This window comes from Erithacus rubecula (genome assembly GCF_903797595.1).
Source record: "Erithacus rubecula genome assembly, contig: SUPER_W_unloc_2, whole genome shotgun sequence".
NCBI lineage: Eukaryota > Metazoa > Chordata > Aves > Passeriformes > Muscicapidae > Erithacus > Erithacus rubecula.
This window is the reverse complement of record NW_027635620.1, coordinates 109,896-130,446: the sequence shown is the minus strand read 5'-3', so window position 1 is coordinate 130,446 and position 20,551 is coordinate 109,896. Positions and strand designations below refer to the sequence as shown.

The 20,551-nt window shown below is 38.8% G+C and overlaps 1 protein-coding gene across 2 annotated transcripts in view; it reads left to right on the top strand.

Annotated features, from left to right (window-relative positions):
* The window catches only part of LOC306814087 (guanine nucleotide-binding protein G(q) subunit alpha), a 215,018-nt gene that overhangs the window by 129,906 nt on the left and 64,561 nt on the right, over window positions 1-20,551 (top strand). For both annotated transcript variants that reach the window (XM_079329802.1, XM_079329803.1), the window contains exon 3: window positions 5,070-5,224. In XM_079329802.1, coding sequence (XP_079185928.1) covers window positions 5,070-5,224 — 155 coding nt within the window. The remainder of the gene's footprint in view (window positions 1-5,069; window positions 5,225-20,551) is intronic.

Below are 20,551 nucleotides of genomic sequence, written 5' to 3'. Positions count from 1 at the left end.
AACCCTTTTTCCCCAGAAGAGAGACAGTCCCTTCCCCCCTACCCCTAGCAATGACATAAGGTGTTACTGAATGACATAATGTCTTGGCCATGTCCCCTCCCATTGATCTGGGCCAGAAATAGGACAGAACCTTAGAGGTTAAAAATATGTATTTATTTTTAAATGCAATCAGGGGGAAAATAATATTGCTAGAATGACCAGTATAAAACTATAATTATCTTCAAGCTCTGAATTAGTTTTTAACATTGTCAATTTTCTGAAGGGAATTATGAAGAAGGAGAAGATTCGTTATTTTGGTATCATCTAAAACTCTGATTTCTTGGTTTCAGAAACATAAAATCATTGTTAGAAAATACCTCTAATGGTAGTCCTAGAAATTTCAGTTTTCTTTTTCTGGGATGATTGTTTTTAATACCTGCAGAAATCAAGGAAGAAACTCTTAAAAATTAAAAATTGATGTGATTTGCTGACAGTAATTGAATGAATGTTTCTATAACATCTATGGCAAATAATATGCAAATTGTTACATGTATTATATCTTCAGAAGGATATGGAAAATGTTCTTTGACTATTAATGTCAAGTATATCAGACTGTAAAGTCAGATCATTTAGGTTTTGTTTGCAGAACATTACATCTTAACTAATAATTGCATTTTAATTACCAATTTGAATTTTGTGGTACTCACAGAATCCTTTTTGTTTGTTTCACTGCTTTGATAGCAGTTGTTGGTGTTCCAAAAAAAAAATCTCAGATGGTACAATTTTTTATGGGGTGGTAGCTTTACTGTTTTGTTTCAAGTAATGTCTATTTTTGGGTACAGCAAAAAGTATCAGTGAAGAATAAGAAGTACTAAATAAAGTTTATACTGAGGAAACTGGATGAATTATGAGTCCTCAAATTTTTCATGCAAGCAATTTGAGTGCTAGCATCAAAAGTAATGTTCCAAGACTGATATTATATTAGTGGAAGGAAATTAAACCCAGTATTTAGTAGTTGTAGCACCACACATCATGCATGGTTGAATCTTTTTCTGCATTAAATTTATGTTTTTGTATCTCATTAGGCCTCTGTAAAATTACTTTTCGTTTTTATCAGAACAAATGAGAAAACAAGCCAATAGATGAGATCCTGGCTTTAAATCTCTCTTTTTGACCAGAAATTAGAAGCCAGTAAAAGATATCAACTGACAAATACTCAGAGAAATAAAAATTGTAATCTACGGCAAAGCATAGTACCTCTGGGGAACAAGACACCATAGTCTAGATGTAGCATAAAGACTTGAAATCTGAATGAAGGCTTATCACTTTTTCTAAGAAAAGCAGCATTGTTGTGAAGAGCTGTATGTCAGTAGGATACAAGTAGTCGTGAGTATCCAAGTCTACCCAGGGAATCAGAAACACTTTTCTTTGAGGAAAGAATGTTTCTTTTAAAAGGCTGAATTAGATTTCTGATGGATACACGTCATTGGTATATGTTGAACTTCATTTCAGAGGTTTTGCCACATAGTGAAAAGTCATATTAGTCCTAGGGCAGGAGAAACAGACCTGGTAAATAAAACTATTTTAAATCTTGATCTATTTTTTAGTATTTATATGTCTAAATTAATAACTGAATAAAGTAATTATCTTTTATGATGCTCATCGTGTATAATACTTGAGCATCTGTCAATTATGATGAATTTCCGATGAAAGCTTAAGAGCAACTCTTGAATACTGAGTCAGTCTTTTACCTCTGTTAGCATTTTGATATCAGCTGGCCATACTTTCAGAGCTCAAGAACAATAAAAATAATATCTGAATATATTGTTGTATCAGTTTGTCACAAGTAGTGAGCAAATAATTCTTTTGGAAGACTATAAAGCCAATTGTATACATAACTGAGCTTGAGCAAAAAATGCAAAATCTTTTGGGAAAAAAATACATCTTCCTGTTTCCCAAGAATATTGGTTTGTGCTTAGTGGAATACCACTTTTAAAAAATTTTGTTATGAGATAATAGAAACCCTTCATGATCTGTCCAGTTTTAGGATGGGTGAACATGATGTTCCAGAAGAAAATATACTTTGTTAGAACTTGGAGACTTGAGTTCTTATAACAGAGAGCATATGTTTGTTCTCCATATCTCAAAGACAAACATTTTTCAGATTGAAATTGGGGTTCTTGATTTCCCCATGAGTAGACTATAGTTGCAGTTATAAAATTTTGTTAAGTAATGAATAGTAGCATTCTCCTGGACTGTCTAAAAAGAGAGGTGACAGGTTGTATGTGTGTAAGCAGGATAAATTACTTTAACAAACCCAGTCCTTATTGTATGCACTTACCTGATCTAAAATGGAAAGGGGTCTGTGTCCTTACTAAAATGAGTCTTGTCTGAAATGTAGACTAAATTCGAGAATGGAATCCCTTGGGTTTTTTTGTTTGCTAAGTTTTCATTTGTTCTTTTTCTCTCTTAAGTGTATGTACATATAAATGAATCTCTTTAAAAGACAAGTTTTCTCCCTCCTTCCCATTCTTTCTGCTCCCATCAGTCTAACTCTGCCAATTTGCTTAAGAGGTTATAATTTAAAAAGCAAGCATATTATATGCACTAAAATTTGACCTGGAAAATGAAAGCTTTCTTTAAAATTTCCTTAATTAAATTTTCATGCGAACATTTTATCAATTTCATCTAAATAATACTGGATAAGGATAAACTTATTCTGAAATAATGGCCCATATACACATTTATTAATTCACCTTCTCTCATGTCATCCCTAATACTATTTTTCTTAGTTTGAACACACCTGTGCTGGTTTTGCATGGAAGTCACCTAAGAGGAGGGAGGAGGAGCACAGACACACACACAGGGTTTTTTTTCTCTATGAGAACTTCCTCTGTGAGTTTTTGGGACCAATCGGAAGGCTGATTTAATAACTGACAGCCTCAGAAACCGATTAAAAGGTTACTTCGCCTCCATGAATAACATCGGTAAAGTGAAATCTTCCTCTTTTGATTTCCGGCTGTCCTGGTTTGAAAGGACAGGTGTCTGCCAGTAAGGGCAGAAGTTTCCCTTTGAAACAGAGACTTTGGTTCCACTCCCCCCAAGTATTATAATTGTTTGAATCAAGGACTCTGAGGCAGAGATAAGGGGGTAGGAATAACAGCTCTTTTACTAATATATCTAACTGTACAAGCAGAAAACAACAGCAGTTGTTAAAATTGCTAACAGAACAGAATAGATAACTCGGCGTCAGTCCCTTTAGATGCAAGCACGCTGTTTCTGTGCTTAGTCCACAGTCCGGAGCTGCTGAGGGCAGGTGGGAACGGAGGCGGGGGGGGGGGGGGGGATGGCAGCGGCCACGCCGGTCTCGGGTGGGAACAGGCTGGAGCGGCGGCTTCTCGCTCACCGTGTGTGTCCGGGTGATCAGCTGTGTCCGCAGAGGCAGGAGGCTGGAACGGGGCAGATGCAGGGCAGGTGATCGCAGAGGGTCTGGCTCTCCTGTGCTCTGGCCGCGTGGGCTGAAGATCCGGGTGTCCTCCTCCGAGCTCGCCGGAAACACGAGTGCCTTCCCGGAAGCTTCAGAGGCCCCTCCGGGAGCCGTTCCCACCTACCCCTTTTGTCTAGAGTCATCATAGACCCTGGGTATAACCCGGCCAGCTCCATTGGCATGGTAATGGGAAAAATTCTTTCAATTGACACAGTAATAGAAAAAACACTCAACCCCCAACACCGGCTTGTGAGAAGAAGATAAGACTAGCCCGGCCCAGCCCCCCTCCCCATGCACTCTGGCTGGGCAGGGGTGGGGGAGACACCGAGGCCCCCCACCCAGGTTTCAACTAGGGGCCCTGGTGGCCAGGGGAAAGAGAAACCTTTGCTAAGATCCTAGTCGTCGTCCTCCCCCCGTCTTCCCCCCCCCAGCGTGGTCACAGCTCAGCCGGAGCCCTGCCGCCGTATCAGAAGCAGCTGTGGGGAGGTGAAGCCTCCCAGTTGCCCACACAGCTTGGAGAAATGCAGCTGGGCTCTGTTTCAGCCGAGCCTCTCCTGCATTTGCTTGCTGGGCTTTGCAGTTTTGTGCAGCTTCTCCCACACTGGCATGGCTCTAACATGGCCTGGCCCGGCTCCCTTCACCTTCTGTGTGCAATTTTAGCACTTTCAATGCTCGGATAAGACTGCAGATCTCCTGATCTCCATTGAATGAGAGGAACAAAGCAGAAAGTATACTGAAGTCAGTGAAGGAAGAGATTGAGGAAATGCCGTGAAAAGATTGGCTGAAAACAACCTTTTTGTAAGCTATGGGGTGGATTGGACTACACTGAGAATTCCTATAAATTGTAGAGAAAATACATGGGTGGTGGGGGTTTGAAGTGTTTGAGAAAAGGATCCTTTGCTTTGAGGGAATGGGGGGTCTCTGTTCTGGAGACTGGAAAGATGAACAGAGACATTTGATGAAAAAAAGAGATGAAAGAGAATTTTTGCTTTTGAACAGCTTGCCGTTAAAAGTAATACCCCAGGAGTTTGACATAACTCACAACACAACTCTGGAAAGACTGTGAAGATGAGAGGAGTTTCATGATTTGCAGATTTTCCCGGGCGGATGCAAATTGTGAAAGTGTGGACACAAGAGAACTTTATTCTTCTCTTGGAACAGAACCCTATGGCCAAAAAAAGAAGAAACTTCTCTCTCTAGAATGAACTGAAACGATTATTTAAGTGAAAGACTGACTGAAGCGTGTCTGTATGTTGTTGTTAAGAAATACGGAAGGGGAGAGGGGGAGGAGAGAGTGATCTGGAAATCATATTCCAAATTTCTTATTTTCTCTGTGTTATTAATAAATTTCTTCTTTATACCCTTTAAAGTTTAAGGCCTGTGTTGTTTTTGCTCCTAAATCTTATCTCAAAGAGAAATTGAGTAAATTAAAATTGGCAAACCTAAATTAAACCAAGACAACACCTTAACATCATTCATTCATAACCACACATTGGTAAGATGGCCAGTCTGAAAAGATATTCCTGTTAATCACATTCAGAATATATAGACTATTTGTAAACATAGAAAATGAAATAAATTTGTTTTCTTTGTTTCAAATCAGGCTCATGCGCAGTTAGTTCGAGAAGTCGATGTAGAGAAGGTGTCAACCTTTGAAAACCCCTATGTAGATGCACTGAGAAGTTTATGGAATGACCCTGGAATCCAGGAATGTTATGATAGACGACGAGAATATCAATTATCAGATTCAACAAAATAGTAAGTATATAGTGGTTACAGACAACTGTATCTTATTTTCTGTTCTTTCTAACAAATTAATTCTTACTTTTTATCTTTGTATACTATATTTTTGGGTAATTGCATGTACAGATTTTTTGTGCATGTGTACAAGTATCTGTGTGTACATACATATTCAGCACAAACTTGCAGTTAATAATGTGAATGAAAAGACTACTGTAAGGAAGGTAGTGTATCTAGTATTATGTGTGTGTTTGTTTCTCAAAACATAAGCCTATGATAATTTGAAATCTTACATTAAGTTTATTACTAGGGAAGTGCAATCAAATATAAACCTCTATGTAATTCATAAAAATTGCAATGCCCTTGAACATCTGCTTTCCTACTTTAAAATAGTAATGGAATTTAACATCGGACCCTGAGCATTGTCTAAATGTAATCTCCAAGAAATTCAATTGCTCTGAGTAATATACTACAGAGCTTTGGTAAAATTTTTCATCTGGTTAAAAAAAAAAAAAAAAGGATGGTGGTAGAGAAGGATGACTTTTTAGTATTGCCCACTAGAAAAAGAGCTAGCATACTTGGATATTAAAGTTGTGGCAAAAATTTCCATGGTCTCCACTGGAACTTTTAAATTACCTATGGAAATCAATCATATGTTATTGTTCTAGTCTCCATGTCAGGTTGGCATGAAAAGCATCCTCTCTGAGGAAAACACAGAAGAAACTGAAAGGCACCATGAAGGTAAAGTCAATGGAACATGGCTATACACATAACAAAATTCTGGAGTTAGATTTATCTGCACAGTAGCCTGAGGGTCCTTATCTAGCATAACCCTTTATACATGATTGAGTCAAGACAAACTTTAAAATATCTTGCTGTTACAGTTTAGGCAGCTAGACAGCTACTAGTGCGTAAATTAGGTCTGAGATTGGCTCCAATGCTTTGTAATTACCATACCACATTCTGCTTCTGCTTTATCAGCCTCACATACAGGTTGTTCCATGCAATATGCTGTCCCATAGAGTTGGTTACCTTCACAGTCTATCACTTTTATTACTTATATATGCATATTTTGGTGCACAGTGGTTCAAAATACAGTAAAATCTCTCTTGTATTGCATGGATTCCCAGTGTCCCCAAATATACAATATTGTGTTTTATTTTTCAATGATAAGCAAGATAAAAATCATAGGAAATTACATGTAAGTGAAAAATTTTAACATATGTAAGAAAAGAACATTTTAGAGACAAATTAAGCTAACTATACATTCTGATTGTTTTAATTTTGAAATGAACAGCAAACATAAGTAGAAGGTGAAACAGAACTTTTCTTATACTTTGAATTTCTTATATTTGTCCTAACTTTGATTCCATTATAGATATAGTACTGATTTCAAAATTTAAATAAATGCATATATTTTAATGGTTGCCTTAGAAGAATACAATAAAATTAATAAGTCTCCCAAGTAGGCAATAGGCATCTGATGTCACTTCAGATCAAATTGTACTGAATCTTAGTTTTGACCTAGTTCTAATTAAATCATCACCACAGTAGATCTTTTGAGTAGTATTAAAATACTATAGCTCATTAATGAGCTATAGAAGCATAATTTTCATACATTTTCTTGTAGAAGGGAAATATACTAGTTGATTGGTAATTTTTAAAGCTCAGCATACGCAACAAATTAGCAACATAATTTATCAAGGATTTTGTAGATTTTAATTATGAAATATTAGAGTTCATTTTGTGGTGTTCTGCAAAAATTGTTTTAGAACAAGTAATAACATTAGAATTATGAAGCACTATATATGAGTCTTTACATGAGCTTCTCTTATATTTATGCTTGCAAATAGAGTTTCTTTACATATGTAAGTCCAGGAAAAGCAATTAACAGAAACCAAAGCAGCATTATTTAAAAATATAGTCCACGTCACCAAACAGGGTGACAGAAACTTATCCAAACTTATCCTTTGATGCGAATAAGCAGGCACTTCTTTATTCAGGGTGCCAGGGACACTTAACAAACAAACTCCATCCATTTCATATACTTTTTCTTCTGAGTCATTGTTATATAAGTTCTTTTACATGCTATGCATACCATGCCTGTTCTTAAATTTAACCTTTACATTGATTGGTTCCAATAGTTAATAATTTCATCAATATTCTTATTCTAAAACAATCATTGGTCATCTCTACCAAGGTCTACTGATTGGAATCTTTAATATTAAAATGAAGATGGAAAGGGTTGTGGGTTTCCAAGCACCATAACTGGTGAGCATGACAGTCTCCATAGCTTCTTGACTGAAACATAAGGGTCCAGTAACTTCTTGGCAAGATTTCTGTGGTTGCACATTCCAAACAGCACTTCTGATATTTCTATACCTAATACATCACAATTTTCTACTTGCAATCATAGTTAACCTTTTAATATGATTTAATTGATTACTTGATCAAAATATTCATAGTATACATGTTTCGGGATGAAGCATTGTTTTAGCCAGGACATGTTTAGGTTTTGCCGTAGCTGGGAGGGGTTGTGGCCAGGAGGTTATTCTATCCCATCTCACATCATTGCTGGGGGTGGGGGAAGGGACTCCCTTCTTCAGAGAAGGGATTCCTTTTGGTTAAACAAGTGTGGCAGAGAGGGTGGTCAGGATGGGGTAGCAGTCACATCGGGTTAGGCTCTGCAATGAGCATTTATGCACATGAATCACTCTCATACACTTTTGTTGTTAATACTGTTGCTGTTGCTATTTGTTTTCTTGTCTCATTTCTGTTTCCAGTAAATTGTTCTTATCTCAACCCGTGATCTTTGCCTTTTGTGCCTCCAGTTCTCTTTTCTGGCCACCTGAGGGGGCGGAAAAGGAGGATAAGGAGCAAGCAGCAGTGGGTTTTGGAGAATCTTTGTGGGAGAACCAAACTGGGGAGTACCATTCCTAAACCATGAAAAACATCTAAACAAATTTTGCCAGCTTTAAGTCCCAGTGTCACAAAGCAGAAAAAAATGAAATTTATTACTGGGATTGGCAAAGCACTTCAAAGGAAGTAAGAATCCAGTGCTTACTGACTTGGTGAGATTTCAGTAATTTCATCTGACTTGATATATAAAACTGGAAGAATAGTTTGTTGGCCACCAACTTGTTGCATTTTAGGCTATAGGAGAGCGGCGAAAAGGATAATGCAACATAGTTCTTTGTGCAATGGAGAAGCAAAAAAGAGAGAGAGCTCTGTTTAAATAAATACTACACATATATATAGGGTAGTACGTGAAAAACAAAATAGAAAAGGCTCATTGGTCCAAGAAGGCAACACCTCTTTGAAAACATACTTTCTGCAAAACATCACAAGAAACATGGCTCTCACACACCCTGTAGGTGTTCAATCATTGTTATAATTTCTTGTCCTTGTAAAGCCTGAGAAACTCAAGGATTCAAGGCTGCTTTTCCCCTGGTTCCCAGCAGCATCCAACAACACCAACTCTCTTGTATATGTTTTGAAATGTGTCAATCTCATTGTTCTTCCTTATCCCTTGCATGAATCTCTCCTGTAGTATTATCAGGTTTTTTGCCCCAGCATTTTTACAATACCGGTATTTTTAATCTGTTCAGTGTTGCTTTTTTACCCCTCACCATTAGTATATGTTGTCTTTCTAAATCTCTTTCCCTGTATTTTCTGTTTCTGTTGTTTCTAGATTCTGTTGCTAGCTTCTAATATATCCTGTAAGTTTCTATACTTTCACTTTCTGTCGTCTTCTGAGCTGCTTTGTCATTCTTAGCAACACTTTTGAAGTTTTCTATCCACTGCTAGTACACTGCAAGAAGACATCTGATAGATGTGCATTTACCAGAAGGGGTGAGAGGAGTGTTGTCCTTATGCATTATTCACTAAGTACATAACCCATAACAAGTGTCTAAGAAAGTTTCCTGAAAGGTGGGAGTTGATTTGAACCTCTTGGTAGCTCATCAAATGGATTACATACTTTCCCCTTACCACTGGGTGTACCAATGGTTCTATGTTCATATTGTTTTCTAAGTAATTTCTAGACTTGTATCTGCACTAAAGTCAAGAGTGTAACTTATAAAAAGATATTATTCACCTCCCACATACATTGCTGGATGACTTACCCACTTATTTGCCATTAAACCACTTTCATTTATGGCTTCAAAGATACCATTCACAGTGTGAGACATGTAAACCAACACCACAGTGTGGATAGCCTGAAATAATAGCTGGGTGAGATTAGATATTTTTCTATATATAAACTCTACAGACCTAAACCCAAATAGAAACAAGTTGCTAGTCAACAGTTTGGTCATATCATGTTTTTTTCAAAGTCTAAAGGTAAGAGAAGCAACAGTTTTGCCAGGAAGATACAGTTGTTAGAAGTATCATTTCACATTTGTGTTACAACTTGCAGAATTTGTAAAGACTCATCACCATAGGAAACTTTAAAAATGTAACTGGAGAACTTGCCATAACCTTGCTGAGAAGCTTCACTTTCACTACCCCATTAGATAGATGAGTTATGGTATTGTGTACCTCCAACCAAGGGTTTTCTAGTTGTTATACAAGCACTGAGGATATTAGTTTAGCTTCTCTTCCCTGTGTTTTATTACATTGTAGATAATTAAATATTATTCTCCCTCAAGTTCCTACCCCACTTTTGCTATGCCAGTCAGTATTTAATGCATTTTTTTTTAGTTATGCATACATGGTTATTCTATCATGCAATAGACATACTAAATCTTAAAGGAAGATTTGAACAAAGTCATGGAATTTGCTGTGTAATGGTGCTTCCTGTAGAAACACTGAAGAGTAAGCAGTTGAACTAGGAAAATTCAGAAAGGCAGGTAAGATTGCATTAAACAGTATACAGGATGCATTTCTTTCAAGATATTTGTTAATGCAGTACTGAATATGCTTTTCATATCTTTATAATTTTTAACCCCATTTCCCATTAAGAAGTTTTGAAAAATTTGGACAACTTTCTTTGGTTTGATGACTTCAGTTTTTTAGTTGCCTCCTAATTTTGGTTTTGAGCCATGTAGAAATTATAAATTCAGAGAAGTAATTAGGTAGGATTTGGATGGGATAAGAATAAAAAGAACACAGTGCATCTTTCTTCTACACCTACTAATCTTAACTTTGCTACATTTATTTTACTTTAGACTAAGATTAGATAATTCTGGAAACTGGTATACATGCCTCAAATTTTTGCAAGTGGTAAAGAGGCTCAGAGATGCAAACATCCACAGAGGTTTTGAAAATGCAACCAGTACTTGACATTTAGCTTTGCTCACAGCTTGTGTTACTATAGTGGAAATTGATTCCATTTACTGTACTGGGTGTTTCCAAAGAGGATGCTTGTCTCAGTCTGGCAACTCTGATGTAGGAAAAATAATCCTGCTACAACTACTTTGTCATTTTGGTTATGTGGAATTCGGAGATGATAAAGTTATATGTATTTTTCAAAAGTGCCTTAAGACCCCCTTGCCTATCAGAGCTTATTGTTTCCTAGCACATGGTCAAAATTACTGCTTGTTTTGGGTAGTCTCATCAGACAGTACAGTTTTTAGCAAAAAGAAAGCTAACAGAACTCCCTCACCAAACCCCAACAATATCTCAATAAGGGTAGCTCCATCCAATTTCAGAAGAAACAGGTTCCACAGAACAGAATTATAAATTGAATTAACCAAAGCTTATGACTTAAGGCTACTTAATCATATTATTTTGTGGTTTTTTTTCCTTAAACTGTCAGTATGACAGGTAGTTGTAGAAAGCAATAAGATCTCCCCTGAGCCTCCTTTTCTCCAGACTAAAAAACCCTTGTTCCCTCAGCTGCTTCTCATAAGACTTGTGCTCTATGTCCTTCAGTTGGCCTTGGCTCATTGGTCCAGTCTGCCCAGATCCCTTTGTAGAGCCTTTCTACACTCAAGCAGATCAACACTCCTACCCAATTTGGTGTCATCTGCAAACATACTGAGGGCGCACCCAATCCCCTCATCCAGACCACTGATAAAGATGATTAACGTGGGTGGTCCCAGTACTGAGCCCTGGGCAACACCACTTGTGACCAACTTCCAACTGGGTTTAACTCCATTCAGCACAACTCTTTGAGTCCAGTCTCTCAGCCAGTTTTTTAATCAGTGAAGAGTATACCCATCCAAGCCATGAGCAGCCAGTTTCTCCAAGACAATGATGTGAGCAATGATGTTGAAGGGTTTACTAAAATCTAGGTAGACAATATCCACAGCCTTTCCTCAGTGTTCTTAGGTGCTTCCATGGTTTCTAACACGTTGACAACCCTTGTGTCTTTGCTGCTGCATGGATCTCCATCCCCTACCTCCACTGAAATGGCTAAAGTTCTGTGCACATTAATACGGGGACATTTCAAGTGTACTCCAGAGTACTCAACATAATAATGGAGCAGACTGAAGGACCTTGCTAGCACACTGTCCCTCAAACACTGTCATGCTGATTTCAGGCTTATCTATAACAAGCCTGGTTTTATCCCTTTACCTCTTCAAATCTAATTTAAAGCTCTTACAATGAACCCTGCTAACTCTTGCAAAAATATCCTTTTTCCCTTTTGAGAAAGATGTATCCCATTTGACACCAGCAGGCCTAGAGTCATATGGACTGACCTGTGATTAAAACCCCAAAATTCTGCTCATGACCTCAGTCATGAAGCCAGGTATTGATCAGATGGCTCTTCTTGTTTCTTTCCTCATCATTCCCTGCAACTGGAAGGACAAAGGAAAGCATATGACCTTTCATTCCCTACCAAAGAGAGTCTGCTATGACAATAACCTGCCTTTTGTTTTTTTGGGTTTTTTTTTGTGTAAGTGGTTTGGATATGGTGCATAGGCTGATTTAACCTTGACAACACCAACATAGATGGACCATCATCCTCATCATTGTTTGGTTCCACTTGCAGACCTTCATACCTATTGTACAAGGACACCTGAGAAGGTGAGGTAGTCACAGAGGAGATGCTCCTGCTGCATCAGGCAGGAACTTGTTGCCACCACCCCCATCCCTTAAGTCACTGCATTGTGCCAAGTGGAAAGAGCATAGAGAATCCTCCATATCATGTGTCCTGTCTTCCAGACAAGACTGTCCCAGGGAAGGTAGGGTGCAGTTCCAGTAGTCGATCTCCTTAGACTCCCTGATGCTGCTTAACCTACTTAGCTCCTCCCTATAATCTCCTGAAAAAACTTTCTGTTAAATAGTAAACTTAATTTCTTAGATTTTCTCCCTTTCTTCCCCTGTACTCCCACTAACCTTATATAAATTAAGAAAAGGTCTAATTGCTGACTGTGTTGTAACAACTCATCTTTACTAGTCTTAGATTAACCCTGTTATTAGTGTGAATAATCAGCTCTATCTCAACAAATTTATGTGTAGAGATTTTTCTTGGAGGCTTTCTAGTGTGGTGCCAGTCACATTCCTTCTCCTAAGCAGTGCATTTCAGAGGCAGTATATCCCCCAAGAATTTCTCCTGTGTCTATAAGGACTTCCAGCAGGATTTCATCTAAGCATGGGATTTATTAACATGCCAGTGAATGTTAATTTAGTATTTCTCTCCACCAGATAGTCTGAGTTTGGGGAGAGGTACTAGGCAGTATTCCTAAATGAAACAATCTTATTCTTGGCCTTGGAAAGGAAAAGGAGTCTTAGAAATAGATGAAGGCTATAGATATATACCTTTGCCCATCCCTTAGTGCCTTCTCTTGATTAATTGGACTATATACTAATTTGAGTTGAGAGTTAGAAATTCATAGAATCATAGAATGCTTTGGATTGGAAGAGATGTAAAGATCATCTGGTTCCACTGCCCTGGGAGCTGGGTATCCTAAGGACAACTAGTTTTGGTATTAAAGACTGAGGCAAAGAAGGCATTAAGTACCTCTGTCTTTTCCCCATCCCCTGACACTATGCTATTCTCTGCATCCAGCAAAGGAGGGAGGCTCTCCTTAGCCATCAAGATGGTATTCCGTCCCTAAAGTGTATCAACTACACCATTTAACATGATGTCATGTGCAAAGTTGCTCAGAGTGCTCTCAATCCCACTATGTCATTAATAAAGGTATTGAACACTAAAGGTCCCAATATGGACCCCTGAGGGAAACCACTTATTACAGGTCTCCATTTGGACATGGACCCACTGCCCTTTGGGAAACCATATTATCTCTCTCTAATCATCTCTGTCTTCCATGTTTTTTGACACATCTTCCAGGATAATCTCTTCCATGTTCTTCCTGGGCACAGAGATGAAGCTCACTGGGTGGCAGTTCATCTGACTGAATTCACCCCAAGAAAATGCTAATATATATCATGTGACTATTTCCAACAGAAATGTGACCTCAAAGATACTGAAAAATAGCAATTCATGGATGGAGGTGGGTTTTTGTTTGAAGTGACTCCCCTGTGTTTGTTTATGTTGAAAATATTTCAAAAGTTCATTTATTGAAAGTAAATTCAGTTATTTTTTGATGGCCAGTCTTCATTAGGTGGCATAATTTGGGATTTCAATTAAAATTGTGTCCTGGTTTAGGGCAAATTTGGGAGAAAACCTCCAAAAAGCCACCCTCCCACCCCCCAGGAAGCAAACCCAAGCGGCCCCTTTCCCAACCGGTTTGGGAAGAAATTTCCTTAGGGAGAAGTGAAAAAAACCTCTTTATTCAACAGGCAAAGCACTGCCCAGCACAAAAAACCCCCCCAAAAACCACAAAACAACAATACTGAACAACAAAACCTCTTGCTGCTCTGAAGAGATGACAAATTCAGAAAGTCTCTCTCGTGTGGGTGGTAGCTCCGCTCAGTCTATTATCAGTCCCTCTGGCACTGGAAAATGCTGCTGCCCAGGCCAGGCCCTGGTGGGCCACAGGTGCAAGCTCCTGCCTAGACCAGAGCAGGTTTAAATAATTCCAGGAAAAAAAAAAAGGAAAAAAAATTTGCGAGGAATTTCTCTGCTTCAGTTAGTCAAAAACTAACTAAAAGCAAAGGAGAGCTCTCTCTCCCGCTGTCCACCACAGCAACACAGTCCAGGAGACGAAGCGATGAAACTCCTATCTCTGTGTTTGAAAACAATAGCCTCAGATATTCCACCGCTTCTCTTGCCCCCCTATTCACTCTCAAATCCAGCCTTGAAGGTACAAAACTTGTTTCTGAACTAAACACATGAATGGGGATACAATTCAACATCAGAAAGTCACCCCAGGACAAGCTGTCAGGAAAATTTCTCTACAAAGAGCATCAGTTTATGTCCAAAAAGGAGATGGTGGAGTCCTGCAACTTTATTCGAATAAAGGAATAGGCCATGGGGCATTTCCCCATGGGGGTCTCTCAAATTGTTAGAAGATGCTGCCTGCTTTTTATCCTAATTTCCTGGCCACATTTCCCTCTCTCTTTCCCCATTTCCTGAGGTACTTGAGAGGTACAGACTTCCCAAATGGCTTAATACAACCCTTCTTCTAATGTATACCCCCCCTTTTTTCTCTTCCTCATGTCAATCAGTGTAATTCTTATGGAATTTATGGTTCTTCCCCTTGTTTCTTTAATCTCTCAGTATCTGACTGTATTTATCAGCAGACCCACAGTTTGTTTGTAGAGACAAATCTCTCTAATTCCTTTCAAAGCTGAATTTTGAATTACAAGGTTATGGTAAATAGGGTTATATTAACCATATTCATGAATAGTGTTATTAGTTAAAGCTATTCTTTTGATACTGAAATCAATCAGATAGAAACTTGCTAACACAGTTTTGAGTATTAGAAAGCAGGCGTTATTTCAGCTCTGGATATTCGGAGGACCCGTTTTGTAAGTCCTTATATGGTCTTTTGGAGTCTTCTTTGGTGGTCTTCAATGTCCAGTGTCCTAATTTCTAAGTGGCCATTTCTTGACCTCAGCTCGAGTAAGCACAATACCATTGTTTTGTGTGACTCCTGCTTTGTCAGCCTTATCTAAGTACAGATAGCTGAGCTAGCATCCTTTTCTCACTCAAAGCAAAAATCTCTTGACTTTCAGTACTCAAAGGGATTCAGAAAAAGGCATCATTCAAATGTAATACTGTAAACTATGACATTGACTGTGGTCGGAGACAGATGACACAACTCTCTGTGATCCAATTAACAAAAGTGTCTTTATTGTTCTGCATTCTCCTTAAATAGGGGGTTTGGATTTCCCAGGTATACACATGTGATTGGTTACGGTTCCAGTCATTCATTTCCTTGACCAATGATACTTAGGATTCAATGGATTGGCTGAGATTCTCTGTATTTGTTAAAATCCATCCTATCATTCTCACCTAGGTACCTGCCCACCTCCAGGCTGATTGAGTTTCAGGTTGCAGCTTTAGACCAGCTCCAATGTGACCGTAAATCATTTTATTTTTTCACTCAAGGTTGTTAGCAAAGTATAAGGATTTGCTACTACTAAGTGTATATCTTCTACTATCTTATTTATGGCTCTAAGGTCCTGTACCAGCCAGTAATCCTTTCCATTTGCCTTCTTAACTGGCAAAATAGGGGTATTAAATTTGGCTTTGCATTCCTTCAATAGGTCATGTTTTATATCTTTTTTCCACAAAGGGTAATAACCTCTTATGGCTTCCTCTTTTCAAAGGGTCTTGCTTTTGCCTTACCAGTTCCACTTTAGGCTTCAATTTAGTTTTTACAGGCTCTGCTCTTTTGGATCTCCCAGGCACCTCTCCCGCCCAGACTATCGGAATCACTGCATCCTCAAGTGATACTGGCAGATGGTCATGTCTGATTTTGGAGATGGTAGTGCAAAAATTAAGGCTTCCACATAATTAGGTTATGGAATAATAACTTGTATTTTGCCATTTTTAAATTTGATTTCAGCATTTAGTTTTTCCAATAAATCTTTCCCAAGGAGAGGCTTTGGTGAATTTGGTAGATACAAAAACTGGTGAGTCATGCATTGTTTTCCTAATCAATAGGCTTGAGAAATTGCCGAGTTTCACAATTCCCTGTTGCACCAATGTGATGGCTTTAGCGCTGGCCAAATTGCCAGTGCACCTACTAGAATCATTTGCTAATTTATTGTTGTAAGATAGGGTTAGGAGGAGGAACAAAGCAGGCTCAAATTTTGAAGGGTATAAAGAAAAACTTTATTAATAGAAACTGAAAGAAAAAATAATAATGAGAATCAGAATAAAACTTCCAGTACACTTCTACCCTCACCCTCCTTTCTTTCACACTGACAAAGTACAGAAACAAATCAGTTTACCATCTCTAAAATAGTCTTTCTCCAGTTCACTCAGAGAGAAGAGTCTCTCTTGCTCAGTTTATGGAGACTTCTCCACAAGAAACGGTTCTCTCATGGCTTCAATGTCACAGTGAATCAGTCGCCTGGGAGAATGGAAATCCAATCATTGTGTAAAAGTCCATCCCATTTTTTCAGCCTTCCCACAGCTGAATTTATGGGCCATGTCAACTTATGGGGCACTATTTATAGAAAGGATTAGCAGTTGAAGCAAAGGCTCTCTTCAGCTTTGAAAACATATTGCCATAAGAAGGGTTACGGAGCGGTGTAAAGAACAGTCACAAGGCACTCTCTTACTTGGTGCAAGAAAGAGCAATTTATTGAAGGAAGCCATAGCTTTAAATAAGGTACTTCATGAAAAACAAAATACAGACAATTCATTGGACAGAGAAAGAGACACCTCTTCTTCTTGGCTTTCCTATTGATCTAGCAGGTGTTTATCTCTGTTATGATTCTTTCTCTTGTGTTTGCAGTAGAGAAAAAGTCTCTAGCCTGGGAAAAATCCTGGCTGGAGCTGAGAAAGTTTCACGGCCTGAGAAAAAGACTCAGAACATGAGAAAAAGGCCTGGCAGATTTTACCTAGGCCTTCAGCAGTGTCCACAAAAACAGAGGTATTTCTTCTTCTTCCTTGGGGGCAAAAAGGGTCTACATCGCTCTTCTGTTTTCTCTCTGTTCAAACTTTATATGGGATCACATCTACTTCAACATCCGCTAACTTCAGTACGAATGCCTTTGTTCATGTCTACAGTTAGAACATTTCATCCATCCCATAAGCATTTCATAAGTTACAGGGAAACAAGAGTCTGATTTATCAATTATATCTTCTCCATAGCTTACAAGAGAATTTCAATCTATTGCCTTTAGGAGCTGAAACAGAGATCACACAGAGTTAGGAGAAATAAAATGGGTATTTATTGAAAGGCCTTCAAAGGTCACACCCTGGCAGTACCAGTGCCACAGTGTGGCCCCTGCCCTGCTTGAGTGGCTCCAAGATGGAAGTAAAAGAGTGCTTGGTCACATGATTTCACATTTTTATAGACTTCAGTCCATTTGCATACAGGAGTCAACCATCCAATTAATAGTCTCAAATTGTAAGGTGTCATCCTCCTCTTCTCCTGGCTGGCCCGCCCTCCTCTTCTCACATTGTTTATACTTAGGACCTGGAGTCGGAAGAAACTGTCCTTGAGTCCATAGCTGGAATCAGACTATTGTCTTTATCACCCTAAAGCACAACGGAAAAACATATCCAAGCAGAACAGGAAACTCGGAACTTAAGGCATCAAGTCCAAGACATCTCTTTGTCCCTGCACATCAAAGACCTAACTCTTCCTTCTAGTCTGACTGTCTCCATGGTGTTTTCTGTGTGTGTCTTAATCTCTGTCCTTTTCTTTTACTCAAGAGAGAGAATGGCAAGGTCTGCAAGTCTCATCTGTGCAGTGAAAGAATTAATATCTTGCCCTGGCCTGCAGATGGCCATGTGATTATTATAAATAATAAAAAAGATCAAGCTGAATTAAATATAATCAAAATGAGCGATATTTATTTCGCAACCAAAATACAGTCCTTGATAGCCACAATCGAAAACGACAAGGCCGAGCCCGGGGTTGGCGCCCCGTGAACACTCTCTGATCCGACCTCTATCGCACCGAATCCCCCAATGTTCACAAATGCCATCTTGGTCAGTCCCATTTTTTATAGTTTTTCCTAGCCTGGAGCAGAGGTCCTTCTTTCTTTTCATGGTTTTGCATATTCATATAGTTTTCTTTCTCTTCGGGTGGCTGGACAAAAGCATTTCTGGGAAACAATGAATTTTGGTGAATGCAGATCTTGGCTTAGGGGAAGCAGGCATCCAGTTATCTTAATCATCGATACTTGTCGGGTGTTCATCGCTTGGGTGTTTCCTGGACAGTTTCTGAAAGGGCTATCTCCACCGGGGCTACTTCTATTAACTTGCTAATCTGGGCTCTTCAGCTTTTGTTGGCAGTTGCAGTGTTGCAATATATAAACACATTACTTCGTGTTCCTTTCCTCCTTTTCTTAGTCCCCCTCATATTCTTCAGTGCTGTCCCACTCTTCTAGTGATCTTTCTTGACAGTCCCTATAAACAAACCTTTCTCTTTCCACTTGCTTCTCAAACCTGGCCAGTGCTTCTAATGCCTTGGTGTTTAGCTCTCCTCTTAATTTCATTTTCTTGGATGTCTTATTACTTGACATTCCAGGAGCACGTTCTGGATCTATAGGCATAGCCGCTGTTTGCATGCCCTGTACTCCTGAGTGTATTAACCTGATGAAACATGGTTTTGAACAAGGTAGAAATATAACTCCATGTACTGAACATAATGCAAAGAATACTATCTTTTTCCACCAGGCCCCTTCGAATAGCTGATCCTACCAAGATGCCTGGAGGATGGAATTCCATTTTTGGACCGGAACATGTGCTATTTTTTTTATTTCTGAAGCTAGGCCTCTGATAGTTTCTCCATAATCATCAATTTCCATACAGCACTCTGATTCATTGAACTTTCCACAGACTCCCCCTTCTTTGGCTAACAAGTAATCTAAGGCTATTCTATTTTGATATACAAAGGCCCACATCTGGGAATGATGATTGGCCGATAATTTGAGGACATCCGAAGTATGGTTTGACACAATCTCCACTACTGCCTGCAGCCTGATTAATCTATTTAATAAGTAAATGGGAGTTCTGTACCCCCTGCTTCCGTCCTGGACCCATGTTGTAGGACCATAATATTCTATGATTCTTTCTGCAGGCCATTCTTCTCCCTTCCAAGTTTGACTGCCACCTACATTAGGGAGTTTCCTTTTTATTTCCCTCTTTTCTCTCTTCAAAGTCTTATATAAGGGCACTCCTAATAGACCACTTTCAGATCTGGGCAAGGTAAAGAAAACAGGTTGAATCATTCCCAGAGTGCATGACCCTTTCCGTTTTTGTGGTAGCTCACAATACGCTTTCTTTCCACACACCCAGTATATTCTGTCAGGGACTTTTCATGTAATTTCTGTATTTCCTGGTTCAGCCCAAGAAATACTCAGTTCTCCCAAAGATTGTTAAGGATTAGTTCCAGAGCCTTTGTTCCAACAAAGTCCAATTTTATCACTCCATTCACAGTTGTCTTTCTTTTTGAGACTCCAATATCCAGCAGGATGTTCTGGTTGCCAGACCTTGCTTTTGTTGTTTGAATTTACTGTCAGAGTGGATATACATGGAGTGTATCCCACTATCTCGGTGTATTCTTTTCCCTCTCGACTAATACAAATTGTTCCAATTGCTCTTTTATCTAGGACCCAACCTTCAAGTCTTTGGATATTTTTTTGAGATTTGGGTGTTATCCCATTTTAGAAGCTGCTCTGGAGTTAAACTCTCACCTTTTCAGGGCCATTTTTCAGCTGACTTCAATCCCCCACAAATCCAACAATTGGACAAACCTAATTCAGTGGCAATTTCCTGCATCAGATCAATAAACAAATTATTGTCTGAAGCAAGCAATCCCCAATCGTTGTATTGCTTTTCTAGTTGGTTGTACTGCTCACTTAAGGTTTTTAATCTCTCTTGTTCTATTCTTCTCTTCTTCATTTCTGATTCTTGTCTTTTTAATTCTTGAGCTACCTGTTTCATCTTCCTTTCTGGATCTATGCCCTCTTTATCTCTTGAAAAACAGAAAGTGTTATCAAATTGCAAACAAATTCTGTCATCATCTTCCTCAGGGAGGTCAGTGATAACCGGCTCATTGTTACCTGCTAATCTATTTTCATATTTTAGATTTTTTCCCACCCAGTAAGACTTCCCTCCCATAATGCACATTTTTAATTGAGTGTGGTCATAGCATAACTGGTTTACTTGAAAGTAGGCCACGAATACTGATTTCCTTTTTCCCCCTATCCACACTGTGTGTTTACACTGATCACATGTGGGAATTGGCACCAGTTTCACGTCCCTCTTCTGTATTTTGTGCATGAGAGTTTCTGGCTGCCTATCCTTAAATTTCACCTTTAGGTCATAACAGATTGTTTTCTCATCCAATTTACACATCTCAT